General features: G+C 41.9%; 1 protein-coding gene across 3 annotated transcripts in view; it reads right to left on the bottom strand.

Moving 5' to 3' along the window:
- Window positions 1-18688, bottom strand: part of zfyve28 (zinc finger, FYVE domain containing 28) — an 81858-nt gene that overhangs the window by 38183 nt on the left and 24987 nt on the right. For 2 of the 3 annotated variants that reach the window (XM_084309507.1, XM_084309508.1), the window contains exon 2: window positions 3136-3276. In XM_084309507.1, coding sequence (XP_084165633.1) covers window positions 3136-3276 — 141 coding nt within the window. Of the gene's footprint in view, window positions 1-3135; window positions 3277-18688 lie in introns of those variants that run through there. The other variant, XM_084309509.1, reaches the window with a different exon arrangement.

The following is an 18688-nucleotide window of genomic DNA, read 5'->3' as shown; positions in this document are numbered from 1 at the left end:
CTGAACGGTTGGCATGAAATAACGAGAATTCTCGTTGTTGGCACTCAAAGTGTTAAATAAATTTTTTAGATCCATTATTTTCATAGTCCAGTACATCATCATGACCTCTTCATATCACATCTATTAACATGTGTATATACACAGGAATTTCTAAAGGAATGAGAAATAAACTGGAGGATTCATTGTTTACTTTAGATCATAAGAACGGTCTAAGATCAAATGAAATATACAAGCCAGATGGTGCAAGTGTGTTTAAATAAGAGATCCAACATGCCGGTTTGCTACAGCGTGGTGTTGCTACAGGGGTTTTGCATCGTATTGTGCTCAGCCACTCTTGAGCGAACCAATTGTTGCCCTAAATGACATCCCCGTTTTGAAATCTACTTTTGGGAGGATTTAGTGTGGACGTTTTCGTTTTTTTCAAGCAGCAGATGAAAAAAATAAAACACATCTACGCTAATCCTCCAAAAGTAGGGGATGTCATTTATGGGAACAATTGGTTCGCTTAGAGTATATGTCTCCAGCATTCTCTGCTCAAAAGTACTTGCTCCACTACATGATGGAAACTAGTAATGTGGATCTTGTGCTCAGTGCAACGGCACAGTTAAATGCCAATGGTTCAATCACCCTCGGTACAACGGCACAGTTAAATGTCAATGGTTCAATCATCCTCATGCCGGAAATTAATTAAAAAGAATCGAGGCATGTGCATGCCTTGCATAATACCATGCACCAGCAGGGGTGTCATTTACCTCCTAAGATGTCCATGTTTCCTTGTATACATAGGAAGTATATGAAGAATGTGAAGTGGGCGGGGAGTTACGGATGCCAGTCGTCATCTTAGAAAGAACACTTAAAGCGCAAACAAATCTTCAAAAACAGAGGAAAGCATGAAGAAAAAAGGGTAGGAGTTTTTCATGAAATTTTCTCTTCACACAACAAGACAGATAGGGGTGGACGGTATAAACGGTATATGGTATAAACAGTATGAATTTGCGCTACGGTATGGATTTTGATTATACCTTCATACCTTGTGACCGGTAGACTAGAGCAGCTAGTCACAGCAGAAGCAATGACGTTAACGTTACTTGACGATTCACTCAACGTTTGCAGTGGTCGTTGCATAGTGTTTAATTGTACTGAGTTTTTCTCCACTTGCTCACGGACCTTGTCATATAGTTTGGGCATTTCAATTTGGCTAAGGAGGCTGAGAGGAGACTTGCTTTAGCGCAGCAACGGGCTAACGTTAGCCATTTTAAGATAAATTAATATACCGCGATATATACCGTTACCGTCTATGCTTCAAATTATACCGTGATATAAATTTTAGACCATACCGTCCGGTCCAGCCCTACTTCCAGACCATCTTTTAACCCAAAAACACACAGTCAACCAGAGTGATCCTCTCGGAATGCCGTAGCAACTGTCTAACTGCAACTGCTGTCAACTGCAACATACCTATTGTAATGGTTTACTGTTGACATGTAGTTGATATGGCACATTGTTAGGTAGGCAGGTAGCTGGACTGGAATGTCTTTTGCGGCTCCTGATTGGACATGTGCTGAATGTTAATTGCACACAGGTGTCTGTGAATATTATCTACGCTGCCTTGACAGGCTACGTTTAGACGGAGAGAGTCTGAACAGAAACAGCAAAAGTCGTCTTGTGGTCTCACTTTTAATTTTGCGTTTAGACTAGCGTTTTGGGATGGAATTCTGCGTGCATACGAGGCTGTAACGACTCGAGACGACGGAGCCCCGCTGTCACACGATTGGCGCATATGTCACATGACGTGCTGTGAAAACCCGCCCTACTCTGCCTCTGATTCGCAGACTGTGGGTGGGGGAATGTGATTGGACCAAAGCAGAGTCACTCACAGACAGTGGGTCCAGTCACTAATAGTTGCGATAGCCGCGGGACAGATTCTTGTGTATTTAAAAGTACTGCCAATATAGCCTTCATGTGATCGCCATGGATAGAATCAGACATGCTTTGTTTACGCTTCTAGGCTACTGGCGCATGCCTGTGATGTAAGCAGTACGCGCGACGAGAGCCTTGACAACCCTTTCGTCATTGTTTTATGCGGTTTGACAGTTTAGATGAGAGCGTGAAGGTTTATCGTTTCTAGGAATTCCACCCTGGAAGGTGGTCTCACTTTTTTGCGGTTTCACCCCGTAAAAACGCTGTTGCCGTATAAACAAAAGGCACATTTTTGCGGATTCACCTGCTAGCGTTTCCGTCTAAACAGGGCCTGAGTTTACACCCTGATGAAGACGGAAGCCGAAACCGGTTGGTGATACTAACATAGTACAATACAAATGTAACTGCAAGAAAGAAGTGTGCCGTCTTCACATTCTTTTTTTCTAGTCTTACAAACCTGCACCTTTTTGGGTGTGCGTTTTCTTTTTTATAATTTTTTTCTTTTTGACAGGACATCAAGACAACAAAAAGTATTGACATGTGACATTTAAATCAACACGGGTCGGTCTTGAAAGACAACACACACCCATAGACCACAAACATCAAGACTACAGTGACAACACCCCAAAAGAGAAAAATAAATTAAATAAATTATACAGAAAATAAAGAAAATAAAGCTAAATAATAAACCATGTCGACATACTCATACACTTGCCAGGTACCCATTTGGGTGTGCGTTTCTTTTATTTAAATTTCTTACTGGAAAGATATTCACACCTCTCTGGCATCCACATATTCACAAATATGTATTGTGGAGGTAATTTGCACGACAACATTCATTGGCAAAAGCTATTTGACAGATTTGGCAACTACATAGAATTATTTGCTGCTGGTAGGTCAAGAAAATCATACTAATCCTAGGAATCCTGGGAACTTACGAGGAACGATGTGTTAACGATTTCACTGGATTTGGAATTAGAGATGAGCAGGTGGACAATGGAGATTTGAGAGTGAAACAGATTGTCACTCAATGTGTCATTGTAGAAGTAGAAGCCACTTCCCTACAGGTCTGAGATGTGTGTAATTGGCGGTTAGTCAACAGTTCCTCGATATGATTACTGTGCCTGCATACAGTAAAGTGTTAAGAGAACATCCTTAGTCCAGAGAGCCCTACAGTCTCAATGACCCAGTGAGTAGTTTATGGTGGCCTCTGACCTGACAGGAGCGGAACTGGTTGACCAGCAGGGTGCACCTCTGAGGGTCCTTCCTGCCGTCCAGACTGTCCAGCTCCGTGGCCACCTGGTTCAACTCCTCGTCGGCATAGTAGAACTGGGCCAGGAGCTGAGGGTCTGTCCTCTGTAGAGAGAGAGAGAGAGAGAGAGAGAGAGAGAGAGAGAGAGAGAGAGAGAGAGAGAGAGAGAGAGAGAGAGGTCAGGTTAAGCCAGTGGAACATGTACACACAGCAGCAGCTGCAGCTACATATTGAGGCATTTTAGTGGAAAGAATAAAGTGAGAACAGGACATGTCAGTCTGTAGAGGAGCTCAACAACAGGGTTGATAAACAAACAAAACTAAGAAGGAGGATCTACGTCCCAGGTCCTCAGGTGCTTTATTAAATATACAACATACAACAAAACATGACACTGTGTACTATCTATATAAATTCATAAACGCAGAAGGGTGTTTATGATCAGTCCCGTGACGTCGTTATCCTAACAGAGGGAGAGTAGTTAACAGATGGTTAATATTGTGCGAGCAGGTGTAATTAGAAAGCCCTGGCCCCGGTAGAGGATTTGTGACATCATCTCACAGTGCGCACCCGCCGTACCGCGGGGGAAGAGCACGACAGCACAGCAGATCACTGCACTGCTGCTGTGAGGCGCACATGCACGGCCACGCCACCAACACTGGGGCTGAGAGAGGGGGGGGGGTTGCAGGTTGGGACTAGTGGTCGATATGGGTTTTTCCAACGGCCGATATATTGCTGATCATAAAATGCAACAAATGTATATTTGCACTTTCTAATAGTATCCTGAATAATCATGGCGTTAGCTTACATTTTGCCAGACAACACATTCAAATATTGTAATATTTTTTCTAATATTGGTGAAATCTGGAGCCATGTTTAGCCCCTTTACTGGTAAGCAAGCATCAAGTTATTGGTATCAATTAGGGATGTCCGATAGATAGTATCGGCCTACCGATATTATCGGACGATATCGGCATTAAAATGTGATATCGGAAAATATCTGTATCGGTTTTCAAAAAAAGATAAAAAAAAAAAAAATTACATTTCTATAGAAATGATGTCCGATATTATCGGCCTACCGATATTATTATATATTGGACAATATCGGTATATCGTTATCGGTAAAAAAGCCAATATCGAGCATCCCTAGTATCAATGGATCTCTAGTTTCAAAATGATAATTTTTGGTCTAGCATTAAAATTGAGAACTGTGAAAGATTGTAATGATCGATACAGATTATTTTTATTAAAAGGGCGGCTACGTGGCGTAGTGGGCAAGGCGCTCGCCACGAAATCTGGAGACGCTGGGCTCGCCTGTTCGAGCCCAGCGCTCCACATTTGCTTTCAGTTTAGCTGGTCGTCCGTACTAATACACATTGGCCGTATTAGGGGGTGGGAAACTGATGGGTGGGGATCGGGCGTTGTGGACAGCAACTCCTACAGGTCGGTTGGTGCGCCTGCGCAGTAGAATCAGGAAGTGTCGGGGGCAGTGTGAGCCTCCCACGCGTTACTCCTCGCCACTGAGAGATCGAGCTGCGCAGGTGAAAAGATGCGACTGCTGTTACCTCAAGTACCGGAGGGGACTTGTGCTATGTATGACTTAGTCCACATTGCAGCCGGCTTGTGGGAGGCAAGAAACAGCGTTAGTGACAGGGGAGGGTTGAATTGGATGATACGAAATTGGGATGGGAGAAAAATATAGAAAAATGGGAGAAAAAGTGGATAAAAAAAAAACAGATTATTTTTATTTTTTTTAACCGGCCAATATCGTTCCAACCACTAATTCTCCACTTGCACAATCTGAAAGTAGGCACTTCCGGCTGACTTCCGGTTGCCAATGGTACTTCCTGTCCCATCCAAATACATTGGTTTTAGCTACTTTTCTCCCCTTATTTAAACAACTTTGTCGTCACAGAGAGGCAATGAAACGTTTGTATTATTATAGTATAGAATGTATTTAATAAGCAAACGTTTGTCAGCAGGGTTTTTGGGCTGTATTTCATGTAAAAACGTTTACTGTTAGTTTCCTTGCTCAGCCAGCATTTGCCTTCATTAGCTAACAGAAGCTAGTGGTTAAACAGGCCGGATTAGCTTTGAGCTAACTATCTTTCCCGACCCATGTATTCATTCCATTCTAAACATAACGTTAGTTTACAAAACATGACCTGTCTATATAACGTTGAGGAACAAATTATAAGTGTGTGTTTTGGTGAACATTGGACTGCAAACAGAAAATGCATCACAGTTAGACAGTAGCTACTGTTAGCTGCCCTTCCGGATTAGCTTTGAGCTAACTATCTTTCCCGACCCATGTATTCATTCCATTCTAAACATAACGTTAGTTTACAAAACATGACCCGTCTATATAACGTTGAGGAACAAATTATATAGACGGGTAATGTTTTGAACAACTAACGTTACGTTTAGAATGGAATGCATCGGCAAAGATCGTTAGCTCAAAGCTATTCCGGTCAGTTTATCAACTTCCTGTCATTTAGAAATATGATTTTATAGTGAAAATCATTACCAAAACGTCCGGAAAAACCTCACGGGAGCATTATAGACTGTCATACAAATGTACAAATTGTACAGTAGCTACTGTCTAACTGTGATGCATTCGACAGACAGACCGGCCCAGGCAGTTCAGCGTCGCGGAGCATTTAGCCTGCTGGCTACCTAGCTCCACTTCAACCAGCATCGGGAGCTCCAGCAGCTTGTCGATGTGCTAATAGCCTCAGCAACCTAACGTTAGCTGGCTCCAGCAGATCGACAAGCTGCTGGAGCCAACCTAACGTTAGCTGGCTCCAGCAGATCGACAAGCTGCTGGAGCCAGCTAACGTTAGCTTGCTGAGGCTATTAGCACATCGACAAGCTGCTGGAGCTCCCGATGCTGGTTGAAGTGGAGCTAGGTAGCCAGCAGCTAACGGTAGCTGGCTCCAGCAGCTTGTCGATCTGCTGGAGCCAGCTAACGTTAGGTTGCTGAGGCTATTAGCACATCGACAAGCTGCTGGAGCTCCTGATGCTGGTTGAAGTGGAGCTAGGTAGCCAGCAGGCTAAATGCTCCGCGACGCTGAACTGCCTGGGCCGGTCTGTCTGTCGAATGCATCACAGTTAGACAGTAGCTACTGTTAGCTGCCCTTCCGGATTAGCTTTGAGCTAACCATCTTTCCAGACCCAAAGTATTGTTTATAGTGCATTTCTTGCCACCTTATAGCATTTGTACATTTGTATGACAGTCTATAATGCTCCTGTGAGGTTTTTCCGGACGTTTTGGTAATAATTCTCACTATAAAATCATATTTCTAAATGACAGGAAGTTGATAAACTGACCGGAATAGCTTTGAGCTAATGATCTTTGCCGATGCATTCCATTCTAAACGTAACGTTAGTTGTTCAAAACATTACCCGTCTATATAATTTGTTCCTCAACGTTATATAGTAATAGACGGGTCATGTTTTGTAAACTAACGTTATGTTTAGAATGGAATGAATACATGGGTCGGGAAAGATAGTTAGCTCAAAGCTAATCCGGCCTGTTTAACCACTAGCTTCTGTTAGCTAATGAAGGCAAATGCTGGCTGAGCAAGGAAACTAACAGTAAACGTTTTTACATGAAATACAGCCCAAAAACCCTGCTGACAAACGTTTGCTTATTAAATACATTCTATACTATAATAATACAAACGTTTCATTGCCTCTCTGTGACGACAATGTTGTTTAAATAAGGGGAGAAAAGTAGCTAAAACCAATGTATTTGGATGGGACAGGAAGTACCATTGGCAACCGGAAGTCAGCCGGAAGTGCCTACTTTCAGATTGTGCAAGTGGAGAATTGGCGCACACACCCACATGCATCCTGGACATATGTTTATTGGAATATAAATGTCTCGGAGAAAGGGCGACAACAGGCTGGTGTGTCTCATCTAGGGATCCATACAGATACTGGAAGCTGAGTTATTGGGGCTGACGGGTACATGTCAGAAATCAAAGCAAAGCCATTTCAGTTACACAGAAACTTCTCTAATCTAATGTTAAAGGGGAACTCCAACATTTTGAGGAAATTAGCTTATTTAACATCTTCCCTGGAGTTAGACAAGAAGATACATACCTTTTTTGTCTCTGTGCGTGCATTTAGCTTTGGGAACAGACGCTCCGTTAGCATAGCTTAGCTTCATCACTGGAAGTGAGGCAGATCCGGAGCCTTACAGTGCCTTACAGTGTATAGTTTGATTGATTGATTGAAAAGTTTATTAACAGATTGCAGAATACACTGCAAATACAACTCCAAAACGTTCATGTAAACATGTTGTGACCTGTGTATTCACCACGTGGAGAAATAAAAAATAATTGAATTAGACAATTACGTTTTATAAGCAAATATACTCGGACAAGTTAGTTTAGGTTTGTGTTAACGTTAGATAATGTACAAAATAAACGTTTTCCACTGCTATAAACATTGCACTTTTATTTTGACAACCCCAGAAAGGAAGTCATTTTATATGCTTTGCGATCCTGGTCTGTGTTAGCTCCGGTTAGCTCAGAGCGTCCGGTATATAACAATACCAGCCATTGGATTACTGTTTTCTAAATTGGAGGCTTTTAATCGTCAAGGTAAGAGGATTTCAAGTCATGGTATCCATAAACTTCAATCGGTTTGGATCTTTTGAATGAACGAGAATGTAAACACACACGGCGTCACGTTGAAATCACTGGCTGCGCTCATAGAGTAGTGGTTGGTCAAAAAAATAGTTCAGAGTATATTTGCTTATAAAACGTAATTGTCTAATTCAATTATTTTTTATTTCTCCACGTGGTGAATACACAGGTCACAACATGTTTACATGAACGTTTTGGAGTTGTATTTGCAGTGTATTCTGCAATCCGTTAATAAACTTTTCAATCAATCAATCAAACTATACACTGTAAGGCACTGTAAGGCTCCGGATCTGCCTCACTTCCAGTGATGAAGCTAAGCTATGCTAACGGAGCATCTGTTCCCAAAGATAAATGCACGCACAGAGACAAAAAAGGTATGTATCTTCTTGTCTAACTCCAGGGAAGATGTTAAATAAGCTAATTTCCCAAAATGTTGGAGTTCCCCTTTAAGATGTCTCTAATAGAGAAAATGGATTATATCTCAAAGAAAATGTCCAAACCTAACGTTCTAAGTCTGCTCTGTAAAACGAATGGATACTAACATAAAGTCCAGAATCGGCCGGTATCGGAGTGAAAAAAGTATCTGTGCATTAATACCTAGTATCATTCTCACATCACAGGCAGGCGGAGGACGGCAGTACACAGCAGAGCGCCCTCGACAAGGACAGCGTGACTGTGCAAACAGCCAAGGAGACTCTCTCCCCACAGAGATGGACGCCTTATTTGCTGCGTCACCTGAAGTCCTTTTATTCCATTATGTGTGAGGTCAAAACACTGAATGAATGGTATTATTGGAATTCTGTTTTAAAAATCTCTCTCTCACAAGATCAACCTTCAGCTGGGATACATGTGGTATATTATTTCATATTAAAAACCATGAAAGACAACCTTGTTTGGACCTGGAATGGAGCTTTGTGCGGAAGGCTGATGGATTCATTAACAAATATCAATCTGGGGCGCCCGAGTGGTGCACCGCGTACAGCACTACGGTGCAACATTGGCCGCCCGGGTTCGACTCCCGGATCCGGTGACCTTTGCCGAAGGTCTTCCCCCCGTCTATCTCCCATTGTTCCTCTCCCTCTGCCGGACTGCCCGGTAGCAAAAATCAATAAAAACGAACATGACAAGTAACATTTAACAAATATCAATCTACCAAATGACAGCTTTTCAAACATGAAACTAAGTACATCACAGTATGTGCACGTTCAGTATGACACATCACAGTATGTGCACGTTCAGTATGACACATCACAGTATGTGCACGTTCAGTATGAAACATCACAGTATGTGCATGTTCAGTATGCAGTGCACTAGGGCTGACCTTCAAAGCTTTTTTTGGCAATCGAAGCTTCGGGGCCGAGCTTCGATTTTAATTCGAAGCTTCGAGAGAGAGAGAGAATTTTTTTTTTTTTTTATCTTATGTTGTGGGACTTGTACAGCACTTTCATAAACTTTGTTGTTTTTAAATGTGCTCTATAAATAAAGTGGGTTGGATTAATTAATTAAGTAGCCCCTTTCGTGACTGAGCCAACAAGGTTTCACTCTGCTGTGTGATTTAATTCAAGGTGGATCGCTGTTGTCGTTTGAACAACTTCAGATTTCATGGGAACTACCAATCCCCCAAATCAAGAATGTTTAAGATGAATGAAGTAAGATTTTGATTATTTGAAATATGGCCTGTGTAGACTACACTATGAACAGAATTATGTCAGTCTACAAGGTCCGGATTCTACATGGTCCGGCAATGTAGACCTTGTAGACTCCACTACAGACCAATTATCAGTGAATGTTCATGCATTTTTAAGAAGGGCAACTTCCACAAAAAAACAAAGAACTCACCAAAACATCTCAGTAGCACCTTATCTAAATTTTATTTCCTATTTTGTTTATTCATCCCAGTATCTTTCTTTCTTATGTGTGGAATTCTACAAGGCATGTAGGTGTATATGTATTTGAGGATGATATCCTTCAAACAGGCAATAGTGATGATATAATTTGGGCAGTGCTGAGCTGGGTTACTTTCCTCCAGTGTATTTGTCCCCCAACCCCACCCAATGGCCCAATGGCCCCACACACACACACACACAACACACCACACAACACACACACACACACTTAGCTGACGCTTTTATCCAAAGCGACTTACAAGTTCTGTACGACAAGACAGCAAGGAGGGTACAACTCTATCAGCTGAGTAACAATGTTTATCAAAGTGTTGCGTGTTACAGTGTAGGTTAGTTTATTAGGAAAAGTGCATGACAGTAAGGTTAGTCACGGTTAGATTTTTTTTCTTCTTTTTAATCATTTCAGATAATGGTTGAAGAAGTGAGTCTTTAGTCGACGGCGAAAGATTGGACGGGATTCGGCTGTCCTAACTGGGATGGGTAGTTCTCACACACACATTTGATTTTTTTTTAATCTTTTTTTAATCTTTTTTTTTTTTTTAACTTCGATTTTTTTTTTAATGTTCGAAGCTTGTGCCATCGAACGAAGCTTCGAAGCTTCGAAGTATTTAAGACAGCCCTACAGTGCACCGCCACCTATCAATAAAGACTAGGGATGCACCAAATGGGAAATTCTTGGCCGAAACCGATACCGAAAATAGAAAACAGTTGGCCGAAAACCGAATGCCGAAAATGATTCATAGAATATAATTTTTTTACCAATGTTGTTCAGCTACCCGATTATGGAAAAATATATGATTATGGCTAAACTTAACTTAAATAATCACTATTATGGGTCTTTTTGTATCACAAACAGTACTGTATTTGCAAATCTGGTATGTCATAAATGTATAGATGTAGCAGTACTGTCTATCTGTATGTCATGTATGTCATATTATGTCCTGATGAATTGAAAATGGGGGACCCTGATGTAAACAAGACGAAAGTCTTTCTCTGGTCTGCATCCCCTTAACAATTGTGTGTATTGAGCTGTACTGTATTGTACCCATTCTGCAATCTGTTAATAAAGTTTTCAATCAATCAGAGAGAGAGAGAGAGAGAGAGAGAGAGAGAGAGAGAGAGAGAGAGAGAGAGAGAGAGAGAGAGAGAGAGAGAGAGAGAGAGAGAGAGAGAGAGAGAGAGAGAGAGAGAGAGAGAGAGAGAGAGAGAGAGAGAGAGAGAGAGAGCGAGAGAGAGAAGACATGTGGACATCTGTGCTCTACTGAGCGCACCTTTCTAGTCCCCAGATGAATGTGCTCTCTTGACTTTGGCACAGTAGACGCGCGACGTGTATGCTCAAGAATGATAATAATAATAATGCTCTTCAGATTATATTATCAACGACAGACAGCGTCACTGTGAGAAACACAACCCCCCCTCCCCCCCACCCTATCGCTCTGAAGAATATGCATATTAGATCACTCAGTGATTAACCGCGACGGGCATATAGTAAATAAGGATATAAAGCATTGCGCGCAGAGTTTACATAGAAACAGCGCGACTCCCCCGAGTCCCAAGAGGAGTTTTCACAGGCTGCAGAACGCAGGACTGAAGAGCTCACGTTAAGCATGTAATGACTGAAGCCGCGTTTTGATGACATCATCACAACAACACGCGTTAGGTTACAGGTTGTTTCTGTTTCGGTGATATATTTTCGGTGAAAAAACTCTTTCGGCCAAAAGCCGAAAGGGCATTTTTGGCCATTTTCGGCCGAAAACTTTCGGTGGCCGAAATTTCGGTGCATCCCTAATAAAGACCTATGAAAAATAAAGTTATATTCTATTCAATAACAATTACAACAATGAACCAGGTATCCTTGAGGTTTGATGTCATGTGTCACTGTCCTGGCTACAAAGCGTCCCCATATCAACATATACACTCAAAGACATTGTCGCTTCGGCTGATGAGCTGGGCCGGCTACTGGCAACCATTGTGCCCATTATTACACACCTGTATAGAGATGTTTGTGTTCAGCTGCAGCAGCCTACGGAGATTTGTGTCTGTTCACTTAAAAGTCAACTTGCTTTTAGTTGGCTCCTGTCTTTTTGAATTACAGGAAGACGTGACACTTTTAAAACTGAGAATTCTCGTCTTTCCCCGCCTCAAACCTCCTCTTACCAGTTCTGACAAGAAGACAGCAAGAAGAGTAGCTACCCTAGAGATGCAACGCACTGGTTGAGCCTGGAGGACTAAATGATGTGTCAATTAGGGTTGGTTGGGCCATCGACCACTGAGCCCAACATTGTGATATTTCTTGTTTTAGTTCTGCAGTTATATCATTATGGCCAGTATTTATAATACTTTTTATAATCAGATGATCTGCTTAATGAGGTAACATTGGCTCTTAGGCTCCAGGGAGGAAAAGTGAGGAAGGAGGGTGAGAAGATGAGGATGGGCTGTGAATAAAATAAAAATAGTAATTCATATTTAACTTGTACTGTACATAAAAAAAGTATAAAAAAAATGATGGTACCTTTTCCATCGCAATGAATCACTGTGGACATTGTCATATGACAATTTGGCTTTTTCAACTGCACGGACTCAACGTTATGTACTCAATGTTGGCAACTGCTCTCATACAGTCTCGCCACCATTGACTATTACGTTAGGTGCATTTGAATTCTATTGCTGATGAGCCAACATCTTTCCAAAGTTTTCCCCACTAAGTTGGGCTGCATGCGGTAGCGTTATATACAGAGTCAGAACGTAGGCTCACATAATCTTACCTCTTATTTGATAGGCTACAACAATGCGGTGAAGCAAGAGAGAAAGGGAAAGAGTGAGACTGACTATAGACTTAGATTCATAACAGGGGTTGCATAATTTAATTTCGCTCCATTATCGTGGCCACTGGCCACACGTGCACGAAATGTAAGCGATAATATTGTCCCATCGCCTATGCCTAACAACACACATATTACACCGACCAATCCACATACCCCATGCATACATACTGTACACTAGGGCTGTCTTAAATACTTTGAAGCTTCGTTCGATGGGCATGGGATTCGAATATGAAAATAAAATTCGATTATGTAAAAAAAGATTTTCTTTTTATTTATTTTTTGTAAAATCAACTCTGCCTCTCTTTGTTAATTACAACAAGCAATGCTGTTTGTTATTTAAGATGAGGTCGGACTCGGCACTGACAGATTTGTGTTCATTGTGCTGCTTTTATAAAGCCGCAAATGACGGCTTACAATATTTCATGGAAGCAAAGTGTTTAGTTTGTCTAAGATTTAAAAAGGTTTAAACTTTACAGCACTGACAAAGTTGAACAAAGTGATGTACAAGTCCCACAACATAAAAATCTAAATAAAAAATTTAAATACAAAATATATATATATATTTTTTTTAAAGAAAATGTTTATTTCGAAGCTTCGAATTAAAATCGAATCTCGGCCCGAAGCTTCGAATTCAAAAAAAATAATCGAAGGTCAACCCTACTGTACACATGTATGGAAACAGTATTACCTCTACAATGGTAAGCAAATAATAAATGATCCACACTTATCTCAAGTGTTCTTTCTCAACAAGGTCACAAAGCTTTATCTCTATATAAATCATTTCTTGAGGATGGGAATAAAGGCTGCAGCACAGCAAGAGAAAGGAGTGAAAGTAGACTGGGAAGATTTGCACGGTACTAAAGCCTACGCCTGCTGGGCAGATCTGCAACCAACAATCACATTTTCACAAATCTACAACAGGCCTAGAGCACAATTAGTCATAAAGGACTGGACACATTATTCAACATCATATGTTGTGTTACTGTAGTGGAAGGAAGTTGAGAAATCTGTCGAACCCTTTGTGTGTGTATGCGTGTATGTTCTAGTGCAACAACGAACTGTGGAGAGACAAAGGGAGAAGGTTCCAAATTAATCATGACCCTTTTGATTTCAGTACGAGTTGGGCACAACAGGAAAAGAGCAACACAAATCACAAATGCATAAGGCTATGTTTCCTTTCATTTATTTACAAATTAAAATGCTGCTGCATAGCTGCTGAAATGTAGATGCCAATTGCTTCTGTAATGGTTTTGGCCTCATCTGCTTTGGTATCTAGAGGCTTAAAAGCAGCAGGGATAAGTAGTTGTTGTCCCGTTTCTTTCTGCCTGGCTGGCTTCTGTGATTTGGCACATCAGGGTGATGTCGTCTTATATGCGTTAGCATGTTCTATGTGTTTCCACCGACACACCGGCTTTGTCCAGTCCACCACTCACTCTACATTGCCGCTGCGAACCCAAGATTTTGCCACACAGCTGATTTAATAATAATAATGGATTTAATTTGAAGAGAAAAAGCGCCTTTCTCAGACTCAAGGACACTGTACAAGGAGAGAGAAGCTATATAAAAGAAAGGGTAGATCGAAATATATAGTAAAACAAAAAATAAAAACAGATTTGAAAGTAGCAGGCGGGTCTTCTAGCTCCTGTGTCTCATTAGCCCCTTTCGTGACTGTGATGCACGCCAACAAGGTTTGGCAAAGTGAATCCACAGTCCCTTGCTCCTCAATGGGAAACCAACCTAGATTTACCCTGAAGAACTGGTCCTACCCGAACCGTTCGTTATATGTATCACAGAGAAATTTCAAAGGTACTCCCAGTTGCACGAGGGTTTCGAACAGACAAACGTTAGGGTTTGAAAGCTTGGTGTTGCTAATAAACATTTTAAATCATTTTTATAAACTGGTCAACACTAGTCAACACAGCTTTATTTCCAGCATCAGGCAGCTAAAGCCGCTTTTAGCAGGATTCACTCGGCCAAACCTTGTTGGCGTGCATCAGTCACGAAAGTGGCTAGTGTCTCATTTGCACTCGCCATAGTCAACGCGAAAGCATTTGCCGCTTCTTGTTCCTTAATAGCGGTTGTAAAACAGTGTTTAGGTGCTTTATCGCCAGCTTCTGGATTAGAGTGTGGTTCAGAATGACTATACTCTCACCATTAAGCTATGTCAGTGTGAATGACGGACCCAAACGTGACACCGGTACGGTGGCGTCGTGGGACCAACACACATACTGTTACACCCCTAGCAGACAGTGAAACAAACAATCCCACAATGCCATGAAGGCTATCAAACTTGAGCTCACGGAAGCCACAAACTCTGAGCAAAGAGGGGCGTTAAGTTGATGACATCAAGAGGCAGATTCGATAGAAGATTATTCAATATGATTATGAACATAGTATACTGTATGATACTGTCTTTCTTGACAAAACAGGAAGCCACAAACTGAGTCATGGTGAAAGACCTTTTTCCTATATTAAAACTCTTTGGTGGGGCGTGGGGGCACAAGACAGTCTATAGAGAGCAGTAGCATTCCTCCGGAGGTCTCTGCAGTATACAGGCTTGCCCTGACAGAGGAAGAAAAGGAGGCATTGAGATAGCTGCTGCCCTATGGCCGCCTCCTGCTGCATTCCACACAGCCAGAGGGAACATTCCTGCAGTGTTGCATCATGGGGAAGAAGTCAATAGTAGGCGATGTTCTGGACAAACTGATTAAACTTTTTGATGTTAGAAAGTATCAGCCTGGTTGAGTTGCGCAGATACAGGTTACCGTACCTTGAAAAGGTCAGTTATCACATCAGGAACTACCGTTAGGTATTAAGGGATGAAGGCGCTCCAATCTCAAAAGGAGTCATCACATCAGGAACTACTATAATGAATCAAGGAATGAAGGCACTCCTTCAAACAACACCAAACTCAAAACGTCCATTTCAAAAGGTGATTATCTGCCATTTTCTCTACTATAATCGCCACAGGAACAAGGTGGCTCCTTGAAGAGTCCGTTCCATTTCTGACACCAGCACGACAACTTATTTCTTGCTGCTACTACTCCCAAGGAGGTCAAGTGAGAGAGACGTTACACCAACATTAGGGATAAGACAATCCGATACCCGCTAAAACACTGGATCGGATATTGAATTTCTTTGTAATAAAAGGTATATCAAATATAATCCGAACGATCCATTGAAATATCATGTCGATGCTTGTGGCAAAAATTTTATGTTTGAATGTTGCAGACCATTAGAAAATGCTGCTAAAATGTTTGTGTGTGAAAATGTTTGACTAAGGCCATGTTTAGACGGAGAGAGTCTCAACAGAAACCGCAGAAGTCGTCTTGCGGTCTCACTTTTCATTTTGCGTTTAGACTAGTGTTTTGGGAGGGAATTATTCGTGCAGACGAGGCTGTAAAAGTGTAGTCGACTCGAGACGACGGAGCCCTGCTACACTGCCTCAGGTAGTTGAGACAACCAAGCTGCTGTGAAGACCCGCCCTACTCAGTCTCTGATTCGCAGACTGTGGGTGGGGGAATGTGATTGGACCAAAGCAGAGTCACTCACAGACAGTGGCTCCAGTCACTAGATGTGATAGCCGCTGGACTGATTCTTGTGTATTTAAAAGTACTGCCAATGTGGTGATCTCCGTGGATAGAATCAGACATGCTTGTTCGCTTTGTTTACGCTTCTAGGCTACTGGCGCATGCCTGTGATGTAAGCAGTACGCAACGAGAGCCTTGAGAACCCTTTCGTCATAGTTTTATGCGGTTTGACTGTTCAGATGATAGCGTTTCTAGGATTTCCACCCAGGAAGGTGGTTTCACTTTTTTGCGGATTCTCCCCGCAAAAACGCTGTTGCCGTATGAACAAAAGGCACATCCGAAAAAATATTTTTCCAGATTCACCCGCGAGCGTTTCCGTCTAAACATGTTGTGTGAGTCATGTTGTGAGTCATGTTGTGTGGTCTGTATTTCTTCGGAGGGCTGGGCGATATGGCAAAAAATGATATCGCGATAACGATATGATAATGTTATCATATCACTCGATATCGATAAGTAAACTGGACTGGAGTCTAGCTCTGCTAACACACATAGCCTACTGTGTACAGACAGTTTCAAACTGTATTTTAAATTAGAAAGCAAACAAAATAAATGGACAAGAGAAAAATAAATCTCAATTTGGTCAGTATTGTCATTTGGACAAGCAAAGCTATTACTTTAAGTTGCAGGCAAGAAAGACAAGTCTGTCCACTGTCTCTGGTTTTAAAACGAGCCTGTTGCAAGAAAAAAAAAAAAAAGATATTTTTTTCCCCCGATATCTATTATTAAAATATATCGCGATAATTATCGTTATCGTTATATCGCACAGCCCTATTTCTTCCTTTAGGAAAGTAGAGTATTTGTTTCATAGATTGAGCATGGTGTTTTTTAGATGACAATCTGAAGAAAAGTGCATCCATAAAAATGGATTATTAACAGCTTGGTTGTTGTTTCAGGGGGGTATTGGTATATATTCAAGGTTGTGGTAACGGTAATGAATAAGTGGTATCGGCCACTCCCTAACCCAGGGGTCAGCAACCTTTACTATCAAAAGAGCCACTTTCCCCCCACCCACAAAATAAAATGCTCAGGGAGCCGCACAACCTATTTACCCTTAAAATGAAGATAACAGTGTATAACGTTTTTTATTACATGGCGTTTTCACATTAGCCGAAATGAATGCTTGCTTGCGATTGGTCAATAGTGCTCGTCAGAGGTCCGATATTACTCGATAACGGACCTCTGTGGAACAATAATGACCGCTGTGCGCAGCTGTTCGCAATCAAGGCCACTGACACACTGCATCATTATGCAGCCAATCAGACACACCTCAAGTCAAGTCAAGTCAAGAGTTTTAATTGTCACGGCATACAGGTATACAATGAAATGCGGGTGGTCTTGCCCGCAACGATGTGCAATACAGTGGTACAACATATAATAGAATCAAAAAATTAAAAAACAACATTGTGCAGTAAACAGGTAACAGGTAACATGGAGTGACATCTCGGTATCTGTACATAGTTATTTACAGAGCATATGGGACATGCTAGTTAGCTTTGGTAGTGCAATACACTGTTCCTGTTATTCTAATTTAAAGTGTCCTTTCCTTTGGCCATAAGTGTGCGTGTGTGCGACATGAGTGTGTGCCCGCTCATGTTAAAGTGTTAAGTGGCTGCTCGTGTGTGAGCGTGCACAGCGTGCGTGTCGTGTGTGTGTTCATGTGTGCTTGTGTGTGGATAGTTCAATGTTCTGAGCACTCAATGTTCATTGTTCATGGCTCTGATGGCCTGGGGGAAGAAGCTGAGCCTAAGCCGCTCTGTCCTAGTAGCTGGGGTTCGCAGGCGTCTGCCTGACCTCAGCAGCTGAAACAGGCTGTTATTGGGGTGGTGAGGGTCTTTCATTATCCTGCAGGCTCTGGATTTGCACCTCTTATTGTATAGAACCTGCAGGGGGGGTAGTGCAATACCCGTGGTACGCTCGGCTGAGCGCACCACTCTCTGTAGGGCCTTCTTGTCCTGTGCCGTGCTGTTTCGATACCAGGCAGTGATGTTTCCGGTCAGGATGCTATCTACAGCTCCTGAGTAGAAGGACTGGAGTATCTTCCCCGATACTCTGAACTTCCTTAACTGTCTCAGGTGGTAGAGGCGCTGTTTCGCCTTCTTTACTACTGTGTCTATGTGTGTTGACCATGTCAGGTCCTCTGAGATGTGGACCCCCAGGTACTTAAAGCTGCTCACCCTGTCCACGGTAGCCCCGTTAATCATCAGTGGTGTGTGCGTCTCCTGCTGTCCTCTCCTATAATCCACGATCAGCTCCTTGGTTTTACCAATGTTCAGGAGCAGGCTGTTGTCCTGGCACCAGCGTAGAGCCATATGAAATCCGTTTTATTTTTTTCCAAATTCCATTTTATCTTTTTCCAAATTCCGTTTTTTCCGTTTTAATATTTCAGAATTCTGTATTTTGCTTTGTACGCTCATTTTACCATCAGAAATAGTGTCTAATAAGTGGGAATGAATAAATGTCCACAATTTAATAAGATATAACAGTCCATTTAATAGGGCCGTCTAAATACTTTGAAGCTTCGTTCGATGGGCATGGGATTCGAATA

This window comes from Notolepis coatsorum (assembly GCF_963971535.1).
Source record: "Notolepis coatsorum genome assembly, chromosome: 3".
NCBI classification, from domain to species: Eukaryota; Metazoa; Chordata; class Actinopteri; order Aulopiformes; family Paralepididae; genus Notolepis; species Notolepis coatsorum.
Note: the sequence above shows the minus strand (reverse complement) of the source record. Positions and strands in the feature narration are given on the sequence as shown.